Source organism: Mchenga conophoros, linkage group LG5 (assembly GCF_057382185.1).
Source record: "Mchenga conophoros isolate Kocher_MC1m ecotype Shallow Benthic linkage group LG5, M_conophoros_male_GT1.1, whole genome shotgun sequence".
In the NCBI taxonomy this organism is placed as follows: domain Eukaryota; kingdom Metazoa; phylum Chordata; class Actinopteri; order Cichliformes; family Cichlidae; genus Mchenga; species Mchenga conophoros.
This window is the reverse complement of record NC_140530.1, coordinates 41,160,029-41,177,518: the sequence shown is the minus strand read 5'-3', so window position 1 is coordinate 41,177,518 and position 17,490 is coordinate 41,160,029. Positions and strand designations below refer to the sequence as shown.

Sequence of the window (17,490 nt, the reverse complement as noted above, 5' to 3'; positions counted from 1 at the left end):
ACTGTTACTTTTTAAATTAACTTTCTTCTTCACGTTCACGTCCACTTGATTCTTTAATTAAGTTGTCATTTCTTTTCTGTCAGATTAGTTAGGCGATTCTTTCCATCGAACCGCACCCACTGGGAACACTGGGCCCTCACTGGTCCTCACTGCTGTAAAGAACGTACGTGTAACGAACACACAACATTCACATAAACGTGTTTCAGTGTCGTGCGGTCATGAAACTAAATCAAATGTGCGCTAAACTAAATCCCTTTTTTTCACCATCCACCAAGAAATCGAGCTGTGGGGGTTATCCTCACAGAGAGGAAGTGCAGGAATCAGCTGTTCCACTCACAGCTGATCTCTCCATCACTGAACACACAGACAGACGCAGACAGACTGACGGACGCTCAGCTGTGTGTGTTTGATGTCAGCTCGCCACGAACCATCTCAGCGTACATCAGCTGTGCAACATTTTTTTCTGCATGTTTCGCAAGAAAAACACCTGCCACGTGTTGGGACTGTGCCGAGTGCATCTACAGCATGTCGACGCATGTGCAGCCACTATATCTTATATAATACTATACATGACTGACCTATTATTAGTTCTTAAAGAGCTTCCATGTGTGACGTGCAAACCAGTCCAAGCAGCAGCCTGACAGTGTACGAGAGCCCTGCGTGCAGGTACACGCCGAGCATGGAACAATGACAGCCGGTAGCTTCACAGATCTTTTAGTTTAAGCTTAAATACCTGAAACGTCAGTAATCTCAGCACTAACGCTAAGTGTAAAGTTGTTGGGCGTATCCCAAATGTTAGTGTGCAAACAGAAACATTATATTTGTCTGAACTGATCTATGTGCCGAAGCTGCGTTCAGGTCATAGCAGAGTTTTAAAAATGACTGTAAATGTTTAGTAGTGTGGGCTAACGGAGCAGTGAGGAGAGATCACTTCTCTCCTTCCACAGTCATGACTGAGCTGCACCTGGCTGGACAAACACCCGTCTGAGGTCACCTGCTCACGTTTTCTGCACATATGAGGAGAGAAATAAACCACGAGTCTGGCTCAACAAAGATTCTAAAGATTTTCAGGAGTTTCCAGAGGAGTCGTGTCACAGCAGCCCCTGATTTGCATAAAGTAGCTCAGGGCTCGACTTTATGCAAACAAGGATCGAGGGCCTCGACTCATCATCCACAACACAACACGTTGATATCAGAATGCTCTGAATGACTGAATACGTACACGATGAAAGAGTCTGTGGACACAAAAGTCACAGATACAAGTACGTTCTGGAACTCGTGGCGCTGCAAAGCCCCAAAGTGCCATCAAAAATAAACTATTAAAGTACATTAACTACATATATATCTCCATATATATAGATATACACACACACACATATTTAAAAAACACTAAGAAGGAGCCTCTGAAAGTCAAACTGATTCCAGTTCAGCCGATCGCCCAGGCCATCTTCTCCTGCACTGAGCTAAAACAGCTCACTCTGAGGGAGCTGCTCCTTCGTGCTGCTCGTCTCGCTCCTCACCTGACACAGCTGCCTTCAGACTTTGGAGACTGAAGACTGAAAACTAAAGCAGACGTAGTTCAGCTCCAGCTATCAGCAGCAGCAACAATAATTCACACAAAACCGAAGCTGAGATTCGCCCTCTGACATTCAGGTACTGAAAGTACAGCCCACCCTCATGGCGGAGCACAGGACAGTAACGAGCAGTCGATCCATTTGTCACAATGACACTGAAACTGAGTCTTACTAGAAAGAGTGTTTCGTGTCTGCAGCACTGCGGTTTAACAAATATACTTTGTTTACTGTGGTCTGAACCAGGTGAAACTCGGAGCTTTTTCCTGTGGTTTGGTTTCTTTTCATACAGAGAAAAATCCAAGTGAACTCCACAGCAAAAGTAAATCCAGGAAGAATTTGCTGTGTGGGAAAACTGGGAATTGTTAGGCTCATTTCGCGGCTAGCTGCTAGCCCGTACAGACCTTTGCACATCTGTAGGACCTTCTCTCATAACCACAAAGCATTTGTGGCTGCGGGACGTTTTTCAGCTCAAACTTGTAATGTACACCTGGTAGTTGGTTGGTTTGGGGGTCAGTCCGCACCATTAACGAACCACTCCGGACTTTGATTGGAACTGTACGTCCTCCACCTGCTGCTCAGGTCCACACTCGAGTGCGATTTGTTCATATCTGCACACGTGAGCCGTGCCGGGGGGGGAAACAGGCCAGACTTCGATTTAAACGCACTAAACAGCGCAGGTGTGAAAACGCCATTAGACTCTTAAGAGGAGACCTATCACCACGGTAACCATGAAAACTTTGAAACAAGTGGCAACTGTATGGGCTCAAAATGTGGTCATAAATATTTTGTACTTGTAAAAAAGATTTGTGTGTGGACTTAGCCAAAAAAACCTGCAAGTTACAAGTACGAATTTTGACCCTATTTTTCTTCCTTTCATCTGATTGGTCAATGTCATGTCAATCACAAATGTAACAATCCAATCAGAGAACAGATGGGTTTGGCTGTCGAGGGGCGCTTTTTTTGAACTGCAGGTCCTTGAAGGGAATAAATGCCCTTTTACATGCCAACCCAGCGTTTTCCTTCATCACCACGAAGGAAAACAGTCTGTGGTCGTCCGAGTTTGGTGATTTTTGTGTCACAGGTCTACGTGTTTAATACAGGGACTTCCACAGCCTTTTCAACAGCGCTGCGGACCGCGGGGTGGGGGCGGGCAGTGTTTTGGAAATGACAGTCTTCATTACAAAGCTTTCTTCATTATGAATTAGCATACATGTTTTTATTGAACATTTGAGGAACCAGCAAAAAAAACCAGAAACTCTTGTAGAGGACATAAAGTCAGAGATAGAAAAGACAAGGAGCAGGTGCATCTAGTACAGGTAGAGCTGCTGCAAAAACCCACAGAGCCCAGCAGCCAGCAACAAATTCTGGATCCTTTGCTTTTAGTTAGCAGTTAGCATTAGCAGCACATCCTGCTCTGATGTGAAAGGACTTTTATGCTGCGCACTGTGACTCACAGCAATGGTCCTGGGTCAGCCCTGACTTTGTGTTAAACTAATCCTAAAGTAATGATGTGTTTCTAACCACTGATATACCACAACTTTATCCTTTCAACAGCTGCTGAAAGTTAGGGGACCTAGCTGCTATCGGATATTTATATAGCGATCCTCCAGCTTCAAACTGTATCACCCTTCAAGGACCTGCAGTTCAAAAAAGCTCCCCTCCGACAGCCAAACCCATCTGCTCTCTGATTGGATTGTTACATTTGTGATTGACATGACATTGACCAATCAGATGAAAGGAAGAAAAATAGGGTCAAAATTCGTACTTGTAACTTGCAGGGTTTTTTTTCTAAGTCCACACACAAATCTTTTTTACAAGTACAAAATATTTATGACCACATTTTGAGCCCATACAACTGTTCTAACCGACCAGTGTTGTGTTACTGTAACAAATATATAAACGTCATCGGTGGCACAGCGGTTAGAGCTGTCACCTCACATCCACAGGCCCAGTGGGCTCTGTGTGGAGCTGGGTACGACCTCCCACAGCCTGTTAGGTTAATTATTGATTCTACACCGAAGAGGACCACAGGCATGTTTGTCTGTGTTAGTCCTGCGATGGACTGTTCTCCTGTCCAGGCTCGACCCGCCTCTCCTCCTTACAAACAGCTGGCCAGCTGTTTGTTGTTTTCTCAGGACCTTTGGATCAGACCTGCTTTGTACAGGAGCATCAGAGGTTCAACGCTGCAGTAAAACAGTCACTTTACTGCATTCAGACAATCTCTCCACGGCGGCCCCAGTTGGCACAGTCTGTGTGAAGATCGTGGAAGAAATGAAGCTCAGACTTGTCTACTCATCGATTCTGACAGCAGCAATCTTCAGTAACGAGTGAGAAGCAGCAGCACAAGACTGACGGCTGCCGTCTCTCTGTGAACGTGCACGTGTCAGAAACACGAGGCTCTTCCACGCCGGCGTCTTCCACACCACAGTCCCTTTCTGTAGTTGCTTTACTGTCTTGCACTGATTTGCATGACGCGATTTGCATGAACTGAGAAAAGAAGTTTCACGTCAAGCCGCCCTCCGCGGCGCCCGCGTCTGTGATGAAGTGCCGTTTGCTGCGGCTCACGTGTTGCTGCTTTGGGTGAAAGTGTGCGAGTGCGCATTTCATTTAGTGTGTTGTTTATCAGTTAGATCCCCCCCCCCCGTATCCTCAGCAGACTGCAGGCTCCTCTCATTGTTATGAAAATAGAACAAATATTCTCTGGGTGCGAGTGTGTGCTTCTGCGAGTGTGTGCTTCTGCGAGTGTGTGCTTCTGTGAGTGTGTGCTTCTGTGAGTGTGTGCTTCTGCGAGTGTGTGCTTCTGCGAGTGTGTGCTTCTGTGAGTGTGTGCTTCTGCGAGTGTGTGCTTCTGCGAGTGTGTGCTTCTGTGAGTGTGCACATGCACAGCTATTGGTAATAAAGCAATGATGGAATAATTCTCTCCCTCTCACACCGTTTATTATCTCAATAAAAATACATTAGCTGCCGTCTCCCTCTCCTCAGTCTGTTTGTCTCTCACCCACCTCCATCCTTCTATCCTTTGCTTTTTATCCTCCAACTACAAGCAGCCCCTTCTCCCCCTCCTCCAAGATTGCCCCCTTATCATTCATCCCTCCACCCGTTATCCCCTCTTTCATCCATCTCCCTTTCTTTTATCCTTTCATCTAATCAGCATCGGGAATTTATCGATACCTCCTCCCCTCCATCTGCCTCACGGAGTTGCAGTCCTCTCCATCCATCACATCGGTATCCTCCTGCTTAACCCCGATCCTATCAGTTACCCTCTCTAACCTCCCTTTGGCCTCTTTATCTTTTCCTTCATCCCTTTGTTCCCTCTCTCTATCAAAACGTAGCTGAGCTGTTTGGAGGACCTGAGTTTCCCTGAGTGAGACATTATGACTGTTACCGCTCAAGCTTACAGCTAATCGCAGCTGCAGCTCCACGTTTAAGGCAGGATGTTGGCATTTCTCATCTTCACCAGAATCCAAATAAAATCAACAGCCATTAGCATCACCGGCGTACCTGCCCAGTCTATTAGCCACATGCTACATTGGTGTATTTTGGCACCACAGGTTTCCTGTTAGAAGATTTTTCATTTTGGTGCAACCCTAAACTGTGCATGAACTACCAATGACCTCACTGATATTAGAGTTTAAACCCAACTCTTTATGTCGAGGAAAGAAAAGCATCTTTCTTAATCACAATATTTCCCAGTGTGTGTTCGTTAGGCTGATTATTTTTTGTCCCCTGACAAATTAGTAGAACTAAAAGTCCTGATAGCTCAGGGTTAGGGTTTAATATAACAGTGTTACAAATGCCCTGGTCATAAAGTGAAACGAGCACACTTTACACCACAAACCAAACAAATTACCACAGTGAAAGCTGCTTCTTCTTCATTCTCTCACAGACCCTCTTTTGGTTTATCTTCATCTCTAACCTTCATCAGAACAGCTGATCCCGTCACAGGAACCAGGAGAGCTGAGCGCATGTTCCTTAAATCTTTACACCAGCTTCCTCTGAATGTAAGAACTGAAAAACCGATGAGCTGCTGCTGGTGTATAACTCAAACAGACTCGTAGGTCGTCAGGAAGTGGTCAGCTGGTGGTACCGTGAGTCTGATCCAAACACAGCGATGATACTCTGAAAGGTCCGATTAACTGATTGGTTTATTTTTTGATACGGGGTTTACAAAACTGTAAGATAAAAAATCAACTGAAATGAAAAGAGATGCTACGAGATATGATGGAAAAGTTCCTGTTTGTTTTTTTTCTAGTGCTTTCCCGCATCTCAGAGACGAGGAGGAATACGAGTCGACTCGTAAACTGACAACTTTGCGTTCATGTTCAGGTCACAGGGGGCTGGTGGAGGGGTTGAAAGAGCAGAAGCGCTGACATATCCGAGGGGGATGAGGGGAATTCTGCAGCACAAAGGTGTGCATGAACCTCAAACTTATTAAATGAATGCAACCTCAGACCTCTCTGTGCACGTGCCTGCTTCACAACAGAACTAACATATACGAGCACATTCAAGGAGATAAAAATAAAATATTATACTGGCAGAAACAGAAGAAAGCATGCAGCGGTGTTTCTGGACTCATCTCCACTGAAGCTAAATCACACACACCTTTGAACGTGCACGTTCTCCCACTAGTGGGAATCTGGGCTGTCATTATTTTCCAGATCTTTCTATTTTTATTTTTTCACCCTTCCACCCATCTTCCTCACCCCTCTCCATCTCCTCCTCCTCACCCCTCATTCCTCCCCCTCCAGTCATAATAAGTGCAGCAGTGCGCCGTCTTGCTGTTGCAGCGTGGGACGGCTGTCTTCATTACTCTTCATTTGGAGCAGAGGAAGGATGGACAGCCATGTCATTCAACTGGATTAGTCTGCTCTGTTCTGCTTTATCAGGGAGGCATGCTCGCAGCATGTGAGCATCTGTGTGTGATAAAGGACAGGCTGTGTGTACTCGCGCGTTTGCATGCATGTCTAGGTATGTGTATGTTTGTGTGTGAAGCCATGATGAAGAGCAGCAGCCTGACATTAATGCTTTCACTGACATGATGAAAAGGGACTTCTTGCATGCAGAGTCGTCTCCGTCTGTGCCAGAAACCTCTTCACAAACACGCGATGTGTAAAAATGTAGCCTTAATACACTAGATTTCATACAGACTTCATCAGCACAAATGTACGACGGGCTGAGTGTGTTTGTGATCTGTCAGTTTGCATATACAGTGACTGAGAGTGAGGCAGCCGGTCAGGCAGTGAAAAAGAGTAATGAGAGGAAAACAGAGCTTGAATCCAGCCTAACTCTGTGTGGTTTGTCCTTGAGAGGCAAATATGGATGTAAATATTCATGCTTTCTCTTCCTTGCTCTGAGTTCCACCTTCAGACAGAAATGCTCCAGAACAACAATCAGATTTCTTTTCTCCTCATCTGCATCACTTTTCTGTCTTTTGTCCTTCAATCCTTCTGCAAAAGGTCAAACTAGGGGTCATCAAGTTTTATTTTGAATTTGAACTTTCATTTGTTGCTTAAATGCTGTTTTATTTTCACTTTGAGTACTTTTATTTTGAAAGGTTTCTCTAGGGCAGGGCTCTCCATGTTACTGCTGTTACACCTTTAACAGGTGATGCATGTTGGCAGTCCTGAACCTCTGTATTGTCATTAGTAATGATTCATTGATGGCGCATTTCTATCTAGTCTTTATTCATCTTTGCACACATATGAATAGAATGAATCTAACATGCAGGTCTTTGGAAAAAAGACGATTTGAATCCCAAACCTTCTAACCGCTGCACCATCGTGTCAACAGTATACTAAATATATACAGACATACTGGACCTGGTCTTTTCCATTAAGTTAACAGAGTGAAGCAGCTGTGTTTCTGTCGATGAGCAGTGCGATGCATTGATCTTCTTATAGTGTGCCCACGTTTGGATCCAGTTTCTACAAAGTGTTTTGTAACGACACGCACTGGCCCCTTTAGAGACTCCCGACTCTCTTCAGTCTGAGCGAGGCTCTGTTTGCTCTCCTCCTTTTCCTCTGATGCCACGTTTCCCACAAGAATCGTTAGTCAGCATTGTTCTGCCAGAAACTCCAGGCACAGCCACATTTCAGCCATATTTGGCTGCAGGTTGTTTCAGCCAAACAAGCGGCTGATCAGTCAGACAAACTCACATTAGTGTTGTCTGAGCACTGCTCGAGCGAGTGTGACCTTTGTACAGAGTTAACATGGTAAATGCCACTAATGCGCTTCAGGCTGCTGCGTGTTGTATTTCTAATCTGCTCTCTGGTTTTTGCATCATGCTGCATCTAAAAAAGAAAATATATCTGTAATTGATTACAAAGCCGAGTACCCATTCTGGGGCATGTTGAGCATCAGCACCATGGACAGAGCACCTCCTGCAGCATGATTTCATCACTTTTTCCTGCTCTTACTCATTATTAGACCAAACACTGCCCAAATGCCTTGTGTTTGCCTCATTCATCCTTTTCCTCAGAATGAAGCCTATAATTGTTCTATATATATCTCTAAAGGAACAGCTGTTAGTTTCTTTATCTCACAGAAATATCATGATGTAATTCAAGATTTCGTCAAGAATGTAGCTGTTATATTAGGGATGATGACAGATTAAACAAAAACCATTCGTCCATCCATCCATGTCCAGGATGCACAGAGTTAGAACTGCCCAGCCCTCCCACTTCCTGCCCACCTACTTTAGCTCCTCTAGGAGGCGCTCTCCAAAACAGCCAGGATGCTGACTGCACTCCAGCACAAACACAAGAAGCAAAGGCGCGAGTGCTCGGGTTATATGCAAGTATTAAATATTATCATATGCATAGCCTGTTTTGCATAAAAGAATTTTCATCATCTCTTTTTCGCCTAAATTCACATTTTATTTTTGTGACATTTCACAAGTTAACTTAAAATTCCCCCGACACATAAATGAAAACTCTGCCCCCCCTCCTGCTCCCTCCCCCGTTTCTCGCCGGAGTCTTGATTCATGTGCAGTCATCTTCAAACCATTTCTCCTAACACACACTTTTCTAAAATCATTTCTCCCTCCAGAACAGATTTGTGGGTTAATATTTTACATTTTTCCAGACAAGCAGGGGACTGACTGAGTTCATGTAGACTCATTAAACTCCAGAAACATATTGTCGAAAAACACCGCAAGGTGTTGTGTGACCTAATTTGAAGCTCATTCTGTAGTTAAAGAGAACCTCAGTGTGATCATTTCTCACATAGTTCAGTCTGCGAGCTGCTGCTGATGAACCGACAGAGAAGCTTTTATTTTGCAGGGACTCGGGAGAGCTGTTCAACATGACGGTGAGGATTCAGGGACATAAAAACTCATCCTTGTTTCTCCAGTGTAATATATGACACACACACACACACACACACACACACACACACACACACACGTGTATTTATATCCTTGTGGGGACATCTAATTGACATAATGCTTTCCCTAGCCCCTTACCCCAAACCTAACCATAACCTGTAACCCTGACACTGAAACCACATTTATAGGTAAACTTCCATCTTTGGTCCCCACAAAGCTATGAATACACGCTCACACAGGTACTTCTCTCCGAGTCTTGTTTGCTCACGGATCATCTTCACAGCATCTCTCCTAGGAGGATCTTGGCATCTTTGTTCACTTATGCTCCTCCCCTTTGTGAGTGTGGACGCTTCATCTCTTTGCTCTTGAATGCTTTGCTTCTTATATTGATTTTTATGCTGATTTTTTCCCTTTTTTCCGTGTGAGCTTACCTGCGATAACTTCTGGACACTTGTAGATCATTAGGACTAGAGTGTTCTTAACAGAAACAGCAACATTTTATGGTTACCTTATCCTCAGCGCTCCGTGTGTCTGTGGCCTAGACACAGCTGAAGCCTGATTACAGCGTCTGGGCACCGAGCAGCCTCAATAGCCTGGAAAGGTGCTAACCGCTAGGCTAACTAGCAACAAGATGCCTTCCCTCTCCACAGATGACTACCACAGCCTCCTGCAGAAGATTGCAGTACTGGAGACAAAAATTCATCGCTTAGAAGTAAACGTGGAGGTAAATGGACTGTGTGGAAATGAAACAACCTTGCCTTTGATTCAAAACAATGGCGATGAGCAAGCTAGTACACAGCTAAGGAGCACAGATAACATGACCAAGAAAGTAGACTCTGTGCATTATTATAAATCCTCAAGTGATAATCCCCCCTTGGACTGTCTTGGTGCAAAACCAAGACATAAATCATGTCTCCTGGAAGGGGGAGGACGTATCACAGGCAGGGCACAGCGAGCTGAAATCTCTGAAACCGACTGGCCTTCACTTCCTACGAGACAGAGAAGCTCTTCTACCCCTGTATACGGGAGGAAACAGGACTGGACAACCATGAATAGGAAGGTTAACAACAAACCTCCAAAACAACTGAATGTGAAACTGCAGAACAGATTTGCTCCACTATCAAAGGACCCTGGATCTATATCGGACAACCATCCATCTAAAAGCAGCGAAATAAGGTCTGAAAATCTGTTGAAAAGTGAAAGGCCACAGGGAAAGCTAAAGGCTAGGCCTGAAACTCTGATTGTGGGTGACTCTGCTGTAAAGGATGTACAAAGGATGTGCGGTAAGAACACTAAAGTCCTCTGCTTTCCTAACGATATGGTCAACAACCTGAAGGAGAGAATTCTTCAAATTGCAGATGAATATCCAACTGTGACAAACATTGTTCTGCATACAGGGTCAAACGATGTGTCCAAACAACAGTCGGAGGTTCTGAAACGGGACTTTACTGGATTATTAAATACTGTAAACTCTCTGAATGCAGCTGTATTCATCAGTGGACCTGTACCGCCGGTCAGAGGAGGAGACGAGAGATTCAGCAGGTTGTTTGCACTGAATAAATGGCTTATATCAGCATGTGCTGACCACTCAGTGCATTTTATCAACAACTTTAATATTTTTTGGGAACGCAGGCATCTGTTTAAAGCAACTGGATTTAATTTTAACAAGTCAGGGGTGAAACTGTTCACCTCCAACTTGTTTTATTCCATATGTCATCCATCCGTGCTTGGTGCCAAGGCTGAGATAAACGAGGAGTTATCTCATAAAGAGGAACAAACAGTACTCCAAGAACAGACAAAGCCCAGCAGAAACCTTGAGGAGGAGCTCCATTTGCCCCCACCCGGGAAGAGCCTCAGAAAGGAGAGACATCTGAGGCAAGAAGAGGGGTCCCTATTTGCCTCCAACTCTCTCAACAACACCAACGACCAGGACAAGGGACCACGACCTTCCCCAGTCCCCCAAACCCCTGACAGGCCATCACCCTCCTCCCCCTCCCTTTCTCCCTCCTCCCCACACCTGAAATTCACTGAGGAGATGATGGAGCGGGTCAATGCTGGGCTCAGATCTACCCCCCGTCCCAATCCCTTTTTGTCCCCATAAACCCCCCACCAGAGCGGCCAAAGGTTCGCCATCGAGCCCCGCCCTCAACAGAGCAATCGAAGTCACATTGCCCAGCCTCGCCCCCCTTAGTTCCTCTTCATGCCCTGTCTCCGCAGTCTGATGCGTGATGTGTGAAGGGTCCGGGCTGTGAGGATTATGGCAGTGGTGACTTTTCCCAGGAGAAGCTGGGACCCTGTTTACTAGAAGGTTTTAAAATTTCTGTACTTTTAGGTGACAGGAGACATGTGGCCTGGTCAAAACACAGAGAGCTGCACTCTAAAAGATCTTTAAACATAGTAAACATACCTTGTGTGCCACAGACTGCTCCCAAACATGAGGGGACAAGTAATACCTCTAAAACACTTAAGTTGGCTTTATTAAACGTTAGATCTTTAGCTGGGAAAACATTTTTAATTAATGATTTAATCACTGAGCACAGCCTTGATTTTATGTTTTTAACTGAAACTTGGTTGGCCCAAAGTAACAGTGGAGCTGTTCTCATCGAGACGACCCCTCCTAACTACAGTTTTATCAGTGAGGTCAGGGTGAGCAGGAGAGGAGGAGGGGTTGCTGTCTTATTTAATGAATCATTTCAATGTAAGCAGCTATCTCCTGGAAGTTTTCAGTCTTTTGAATATGTGGCGTTACAGCTGAAGGCCCCATCCAAAGTTGTGTTTCTTAATGTTTACAGGCCTCCCAAATACTGCACAGACTTTTTTAATGACCTCAGTGAACTGCTGTCTGTGATCTGTGTTGATTTCGACTGTGTAATTATTGCTGGGGATTTTAACATTCATGTGGACAACCCTCAGGACAAAGGGACTAAAGACCTGAGTAACACTCTGGGCAACTTTGGGCTGACTCAGCATGTAACAGAGGCCACACATAATAGAGGACACACTCTTGACCTACTGATCTCCAAAGGCCTGAGCATTTCGAAGGTTACTGTGTCTGATGTGGGCGTGTCTGATCATTACTGTGTTTTCTTTGAAAGTAAAATCTCAGCCCACATAAATATATCAACAACAGTGATCACAAAACGGTGTATAACTGAACACAGTAGTGCAATTTTTAACCAGGTCTTCCCATTAACACCTGACCTGCCCAGAGGGTCAGTCAATGAGCTCGTCAATAGCTTCAATGCTAACATGTTAAATGTAATGGACACTATTGCTCCCATTAAGGTGAAGGTTATCTCTGGAAGGAAAAAGTCTCCATGGAGAAACTCCACACTGGTGAAAAATGAAAAAAGAGAGTGTAGGAAAGCTGAGCGCAGATGGAGAAAAACAAACCTCCAGGTTCACTATGACATCTATAAAGAGAAACTTCACAATTATAATTTACAACTGAGGAGTGCAAGGAGGTCCTACTTCTCTGACATCATCACTAAAAACAGCCATAATGCTCGGGTCTTATTTTCTACAGTTGACAGGCTAACAAACCCTCCTGTGTCAGTGGCAGCTGAACTTCATTCGACCATGGCCTGCAATGACTTTGCCAAATTCTTCACTGAAAAAATCCAAAAAATTAGACAAGCAATTGGTACATCAACAGCAGATCCAGGATATGTACTGTGTCCACCAAAAAACTGTTTAAACACCATGAAACAGTTTCAACCTATTAACAGCAAAGACCTGGAGGACATCTTAGGTCAACTGAACTCCTCCTCCTGCTGTTTAGATGTCCTGCCAACAAGTTTTTTCAAAAAGGTCTCAAAGACTTTAGAGTCAGACCTGTTACAGATCGTCAACTTTTCTTTATTATCAGGTGTGTTTCCAGAATCACTAAAAACTGCTGTAATCAAACCTATACTGAAAAAGGACAATCTTGACAAGACACAAATGAACAACTACAGGCCGATCTCAAATCTCCCGTTTTTAAGTAAGATCATTGAAAAAGCAGTTTCTCAACAGCTCAGTTACTTCTTAAAACAGAATAATTGCTACGATGCCTTCCAGTCAGGTTTTAGACAGAACCACAGCACTGAAACCGCTCTGACCAAAGTGTTTAATGACATATGTCTGAATACAGACAGTGGAAAAATGTCAGTCTTAGTTTTACTGGATCTCAGTGCAGCATTTGATACAGTTGACCACAACATATTACTCAAACGACTGGAGAACTGGACAGGTCTTTCAGGAACTGTACTAAACTGGTTCAAAACATACGTAGAAAACAGGAAATACTTTGTATCAATAGGTAACTTCACATCTGAGCAGACAAGTATCACATGTGGAGTTCCCCAAGGTTCCATCTTGGGACCCCTTCTGTTTAACATCTACATGCTCCCACTGGCACAGATTATAAACAACAACAAAATAAACTATCACAGCTATGCAGATGACACACAAATATATATCACAATGTCACCAGGAGGCCGAGGCCCTGTACAGGCTCTTGGTAAATGCATTGAGGAAATCAATGACTGGTTGTGCCACAATTTTCTCCAGCTAAACAAAAACAAAACTGAGGTAATAGTCTTTGGCGCCAAAGAAAAACGATTACAGGTCACCAGAGAACTTCAATCTATACATCTAAAAACCACAAACCAGGCGAGAAATTTGGGTGTAGTGATGGATGCAGACCTAAACTTAGAAAAACACATTAAGACAATAACAAAGTCAGCTTACTATCACCTCAAGAATATTTCAAGGATAAAAGATCTGATGTCTCAACAGGACCTGGAAAAACTAGTCCATGCATTCATCTTTAGTAGGCTTGATTACTGTAACAGCATCTTTACAGGTCTACCTAAAAAATCAGTCAGACAACTACAGCTCATTCAGAACTCTGCTGCTCGAGTCCTCACTAAGACCAAAAAAGTGGACCACATCAGTCCAGCTCTGAGGTCTTTACACTGGCTGCCTGTCCGTCAGAGGATAGATTTTAAAGTTCTGATGCTGGTCTATAAAGCTCTGAATGGTTTAGGACCAAAATACATCAGTGACCTCCTGACCCAGTATGAACCTTCCAGATCCCTCAGGTCATCTGGATCCGGTCTTTTATCAGTTCCCAGAGTCAGAACCAGACACGGAGAAGCTGCATTCAGCTTTTATGCTCCTTATATCTGGAACAAACTCCCAGAAAGCCTCAGATCAGCTGAAACACTCAGTTTATTTAAATCCAGGTTGAAGACTCACCTGTTCTCAGCTGCATTTGAATAAAGCACCAAATCCACACTTTAAGCTTAAATTTCAAAACTTACATTTTAACTACTGATTTTATCTGTTTTGATTTTATATACTGTTGTTTGTTTGTTTGTTTGTTAATTAGTTAGTTTATTTGCTTGTTTTATTCAATTTTAAATCATGCTTTTTATTTGTTCTTGTTTTTAATGTCTCTGTAAAGCACTTTGAATCACCTTGTTGTTGAATTGTGCTATACAAATAAACTTGCCTTGCCTTGCCTTATATAAAAAACTGCTGTGGAATACATTAAGCCACTGATATGGCCGTGTTCTGTTTTCAGTGAGATGAATGTGGAGCATTTGAACTTATAGATCCGTGTGTTTAAGTATTCATACAGCTGCTGCAAGTGACCTGATTGCAAATGAAGCCAGGAGAGGTAAGAGAAAGCAGACAGCATGGAGAGGCAGCAGATGATTAGACTGGCTCTCACGCTGGGTGCTGCTGGGATTCGGGTTTTGTCTTTATATGAAATATGAGTTCAGTTCTTCTCACTGTTAGTCATCCTGTCAACTTAAAGGTTCAGAGTGAACGTTCCCATCCGAGGGTGTCAGATAATGCTGTTTGTGCCTCAGCGCACCAACATCAGAGAGATTATGGTGCTACTCTACAGAGTCTGTCAGAGTTCAGAGGCGGGAGGAGCGCTGCTGTCAGAACGCCACGGTTCACGCGCCGTTTGGACCTTTTTGTTTTGCGCTTGGTTTTGCTTTCGTCCAGCTTCGGTTTAATCACTACAAACAACTTTGTTAGATTTGGTGGACGCACCTCTTCACAACAGTAATCCCACATGCTGGAAATTGAAGAGTGGGGGGGGTCACCGTAGTGTCCCCACCCCCACCGAGACACGCCAACAGCTTTGAGAATAAAGCATCGTTTCATGTGTTGGGAATGGGAACAGCAACATTGCACCACCAGACCGGAGCACCGTCCCGTCAGAGTTTCCCACAATGCTCAGCTGCTGAAGAAGCTATTACGGCATCTTTCCCGCACAATATAAAGCACCTTGAGGCAACTGTTGTTTTGATTTGCAGTTATATAAATACAATTGCATTGAAAACAGTGAGACATTGACTGGTTTCACACATTTCCACTGAACAAAGTCTTGCATCAGCATTGCACCAGAAAACTGTTGGTCCTGAAGTTTGAACCACCGATGTTAGCTTCTGATTTGCAGATGCTGCCGACAGATTCTGATTGGCACGATCCAGCGTCCTCGTCTCGGTTCCCCTCTTACCTCACGTTTGTGTCTTTGTCACGCTCGATGTCTCCTCGAACAGACAGGAAGCCAGAGAGGTCCGATTGCAGGGGAACTCCTCCCCTGTACATTTTAAAGACTTTTGACAGCAAAGAGCAGCTAAATGTGCAAACTGCAACATCACAGGAGGCCGCCAAAAATACTAAACACACCTTCAGATGTTTGAGGTGGATTCTTGCTCACAGCTGTGGTGAAGATGAAAGCAACTTTTTATTGTATTTACAGTTAAGTCTGAGCAGAAAGGAGCCCTAACAGGATATCATGACTCCTTATTTCTCACTGACACAGCGTCACAGTGCTTTACAGCCACGCTGCAGTTAGCAGGAGCTGCACTCAGAGGGCAGTCATGGTTAATGGGAGACAGAGGAGGATGACAGAAGAATGAACATGTGTGATGGGAGATGAGGTCAATCTTACCTCTTCTCGTATTCTCTTCACTGTTTCTCCTTTCTGTGGAGAGACACAGGAAGGACAGTCATCTCCGAGTGTACCGAGTCCTTAATGAAGATGTATTAGACAAGTATCTGAGCAACACGATCAAATACATACAAGATCATTTTCCAGTGTTTTTAAATCGTTGAGGAGTAAGCTACTGCTACTGAAAGACTGACTGAAAAATCCAGGTGAGGAAAACGAATCAGCGACGCTCGCTGCCTACTAATCAACAGCCAGCGGGATGCCCCCGAGCAGCTTCACTGGTGGAGCTCCTCAGTGAGCTAGGCGGCTAACAGGTATGACAGTGCGATGCTGTGAGTGTGACACACGTTTGCTAATTCGCTCAGGAAAAACATCGGCGCGATAAACAAACGGGGCTAACACGGATCACATCTGCGCTCTGAGCTGCGTAACATTTATCTCTGCCGACAGGCGTCCTCATTGGCCGAGCCTGCCCAAACCAGTCAGCCTGGCAGGCTCGTTTAATGCTAGCAGGAGCCCCGGAGAGCAGCTCCTGCACCGTGACTACAGACTGGCACGATCCAACTAGAACCATCATGTAATTTAATGCCATCTTTGTGTCACAGTTAATAGGCCGCATACTGGAAGTGACTGGGTGGGTGGGGGGGTGAAGGATATCAGCCCCAATTGTGGGTTAGCGAATGTGCCGTGGGGGCCAGCGGTCATTATCGCGCCTCGCTCAGCTGTGATATACTTGGATAAAAATCCTACTGGGCTTTATTTAACACGTCCACGCTTAAACGGGCTCGCTTCCCCTGAGAGCAGCGCCTTTTCAGTAAGTACAGACTCGAATGACACGGCCTGACTGGAAATGTTACACACTGTTAATGCACATTTCACGGCAACTTCATATCATGTAGAAGGATTACGCCCAATGTTATCACGACAGGCGTGCAAATTTCAGAAAACTAAAGCCTGAAGTTGGCTCTGATGTTGGTTTTAGAGGATTTCTAATGTTTTTTAATTTCACTTAAAAGTTCATTTTAATGACTTTTTCACAGATTGAGTGATTTTTACTTCCTGGCAGATCAGATTTTTTCATACTGGGTAACACGATGATAGAAGGGAACGTTAGCTCACCTTTCCGATGATGCTTCCTACTTCCTGCAGAGAAAAAAACAAAACACAAACAAGAAAATCATTTCCTCAAATTTAAAAACAAGCAGACTCGTGTAGCCAATCAAACTTCACGTTTTGAACATGCATGCATACCTGCTTCAGGCGCAGCAGCATGACAGCGCTGAGATATGTTTATGCGCCAACATTTAATCGTGTTGACATTTTCATTTTCATAAAACATGAAGCATTTTTTTCTTTTGTGTCACCAGCTTCACATAGTTTACATAACACGAGCTCTAATAACACGAGCTCTAATAACACGAGCTCTAATAACACGAGCTCTAACAGGAGGTCAGCGGGGCGACCGTGTGCAGGAGGCGTTTGGGACGACAAGAGCCACGTGAAAGCAACAGTGTTCTCAGCAAGTGTGGAAGAGACATTTTAAAGAGTATAGAGTGAAGGTTTGGTAATCGTGGACTGTTCTTCTGGGGAACACGGGACGAGAGGAACGCTCTCAGGTTTCTGTGCTTTCTAAA

At 44.3% G+C, this 17,490-nt stretch overlaps 2 protein-coding genes across 2 annotated transcripts in view; one reads left to right on the top strand and one right to left on the bottom strand.

Moving 5' to 3' along the window:
* Window positions 1-17,490, bottom strand: part of LOC146575182 (poly(rC)-binding protein 3-like) — a 79,727-nt gene that overhangs the window by 20,900 nt on the left and 41,337 nt on the right. The window contains exons 3-4 of the mRNA XM_085275699.1: window positions 16,976-16,999; window positions 15,857-15,889 (exon numbers count right to left, since the gene is read on the bottom strand). Coding sequence (XP_085131825.1) covers window positions 15,857-15,889; window positions 16,976-16,999 — 57 coding nt within the window. The remainder of the gene's footprint in view (window positions 1-15,856; window positions 15,890-16,975; window positions 17,000-17,490) is intronic.
* On the top strand, window positions 9,242-10,999 carry LOC146575183 (uncharacterized). The gene is made up of 2 exons (XM_085275438.1): window positions 9,242-10,181; window positions 10,296-10,999. The coding sequence occupies exons 1-2, from the start codon at window positions 9,530-9,532 to the stop codon at window positions 10,997-10,999; spliced, it is 1,356 nt and encodes a 451-aa protein (XP_085131564.1). The 5' UTR covers window positions 9,242-9,529.

Bases quoted from the DNA above. Each gene is read 5' to 3' on its own strand.
- LOC146575183 (XM_085275438.1), top strand. From the start codon at position 9,530: ATGCCTTCCCTCTCCACAGATGACTACCACAGCCTCCTGCAGAAGATT. The intron at 10,182-10,295 runs GTAAGAACACTA...TTCTGCATACAG, and splicing joins GGATGTACAAAGGATGTGCG to GGTCAAACGATGTGTCCAAA.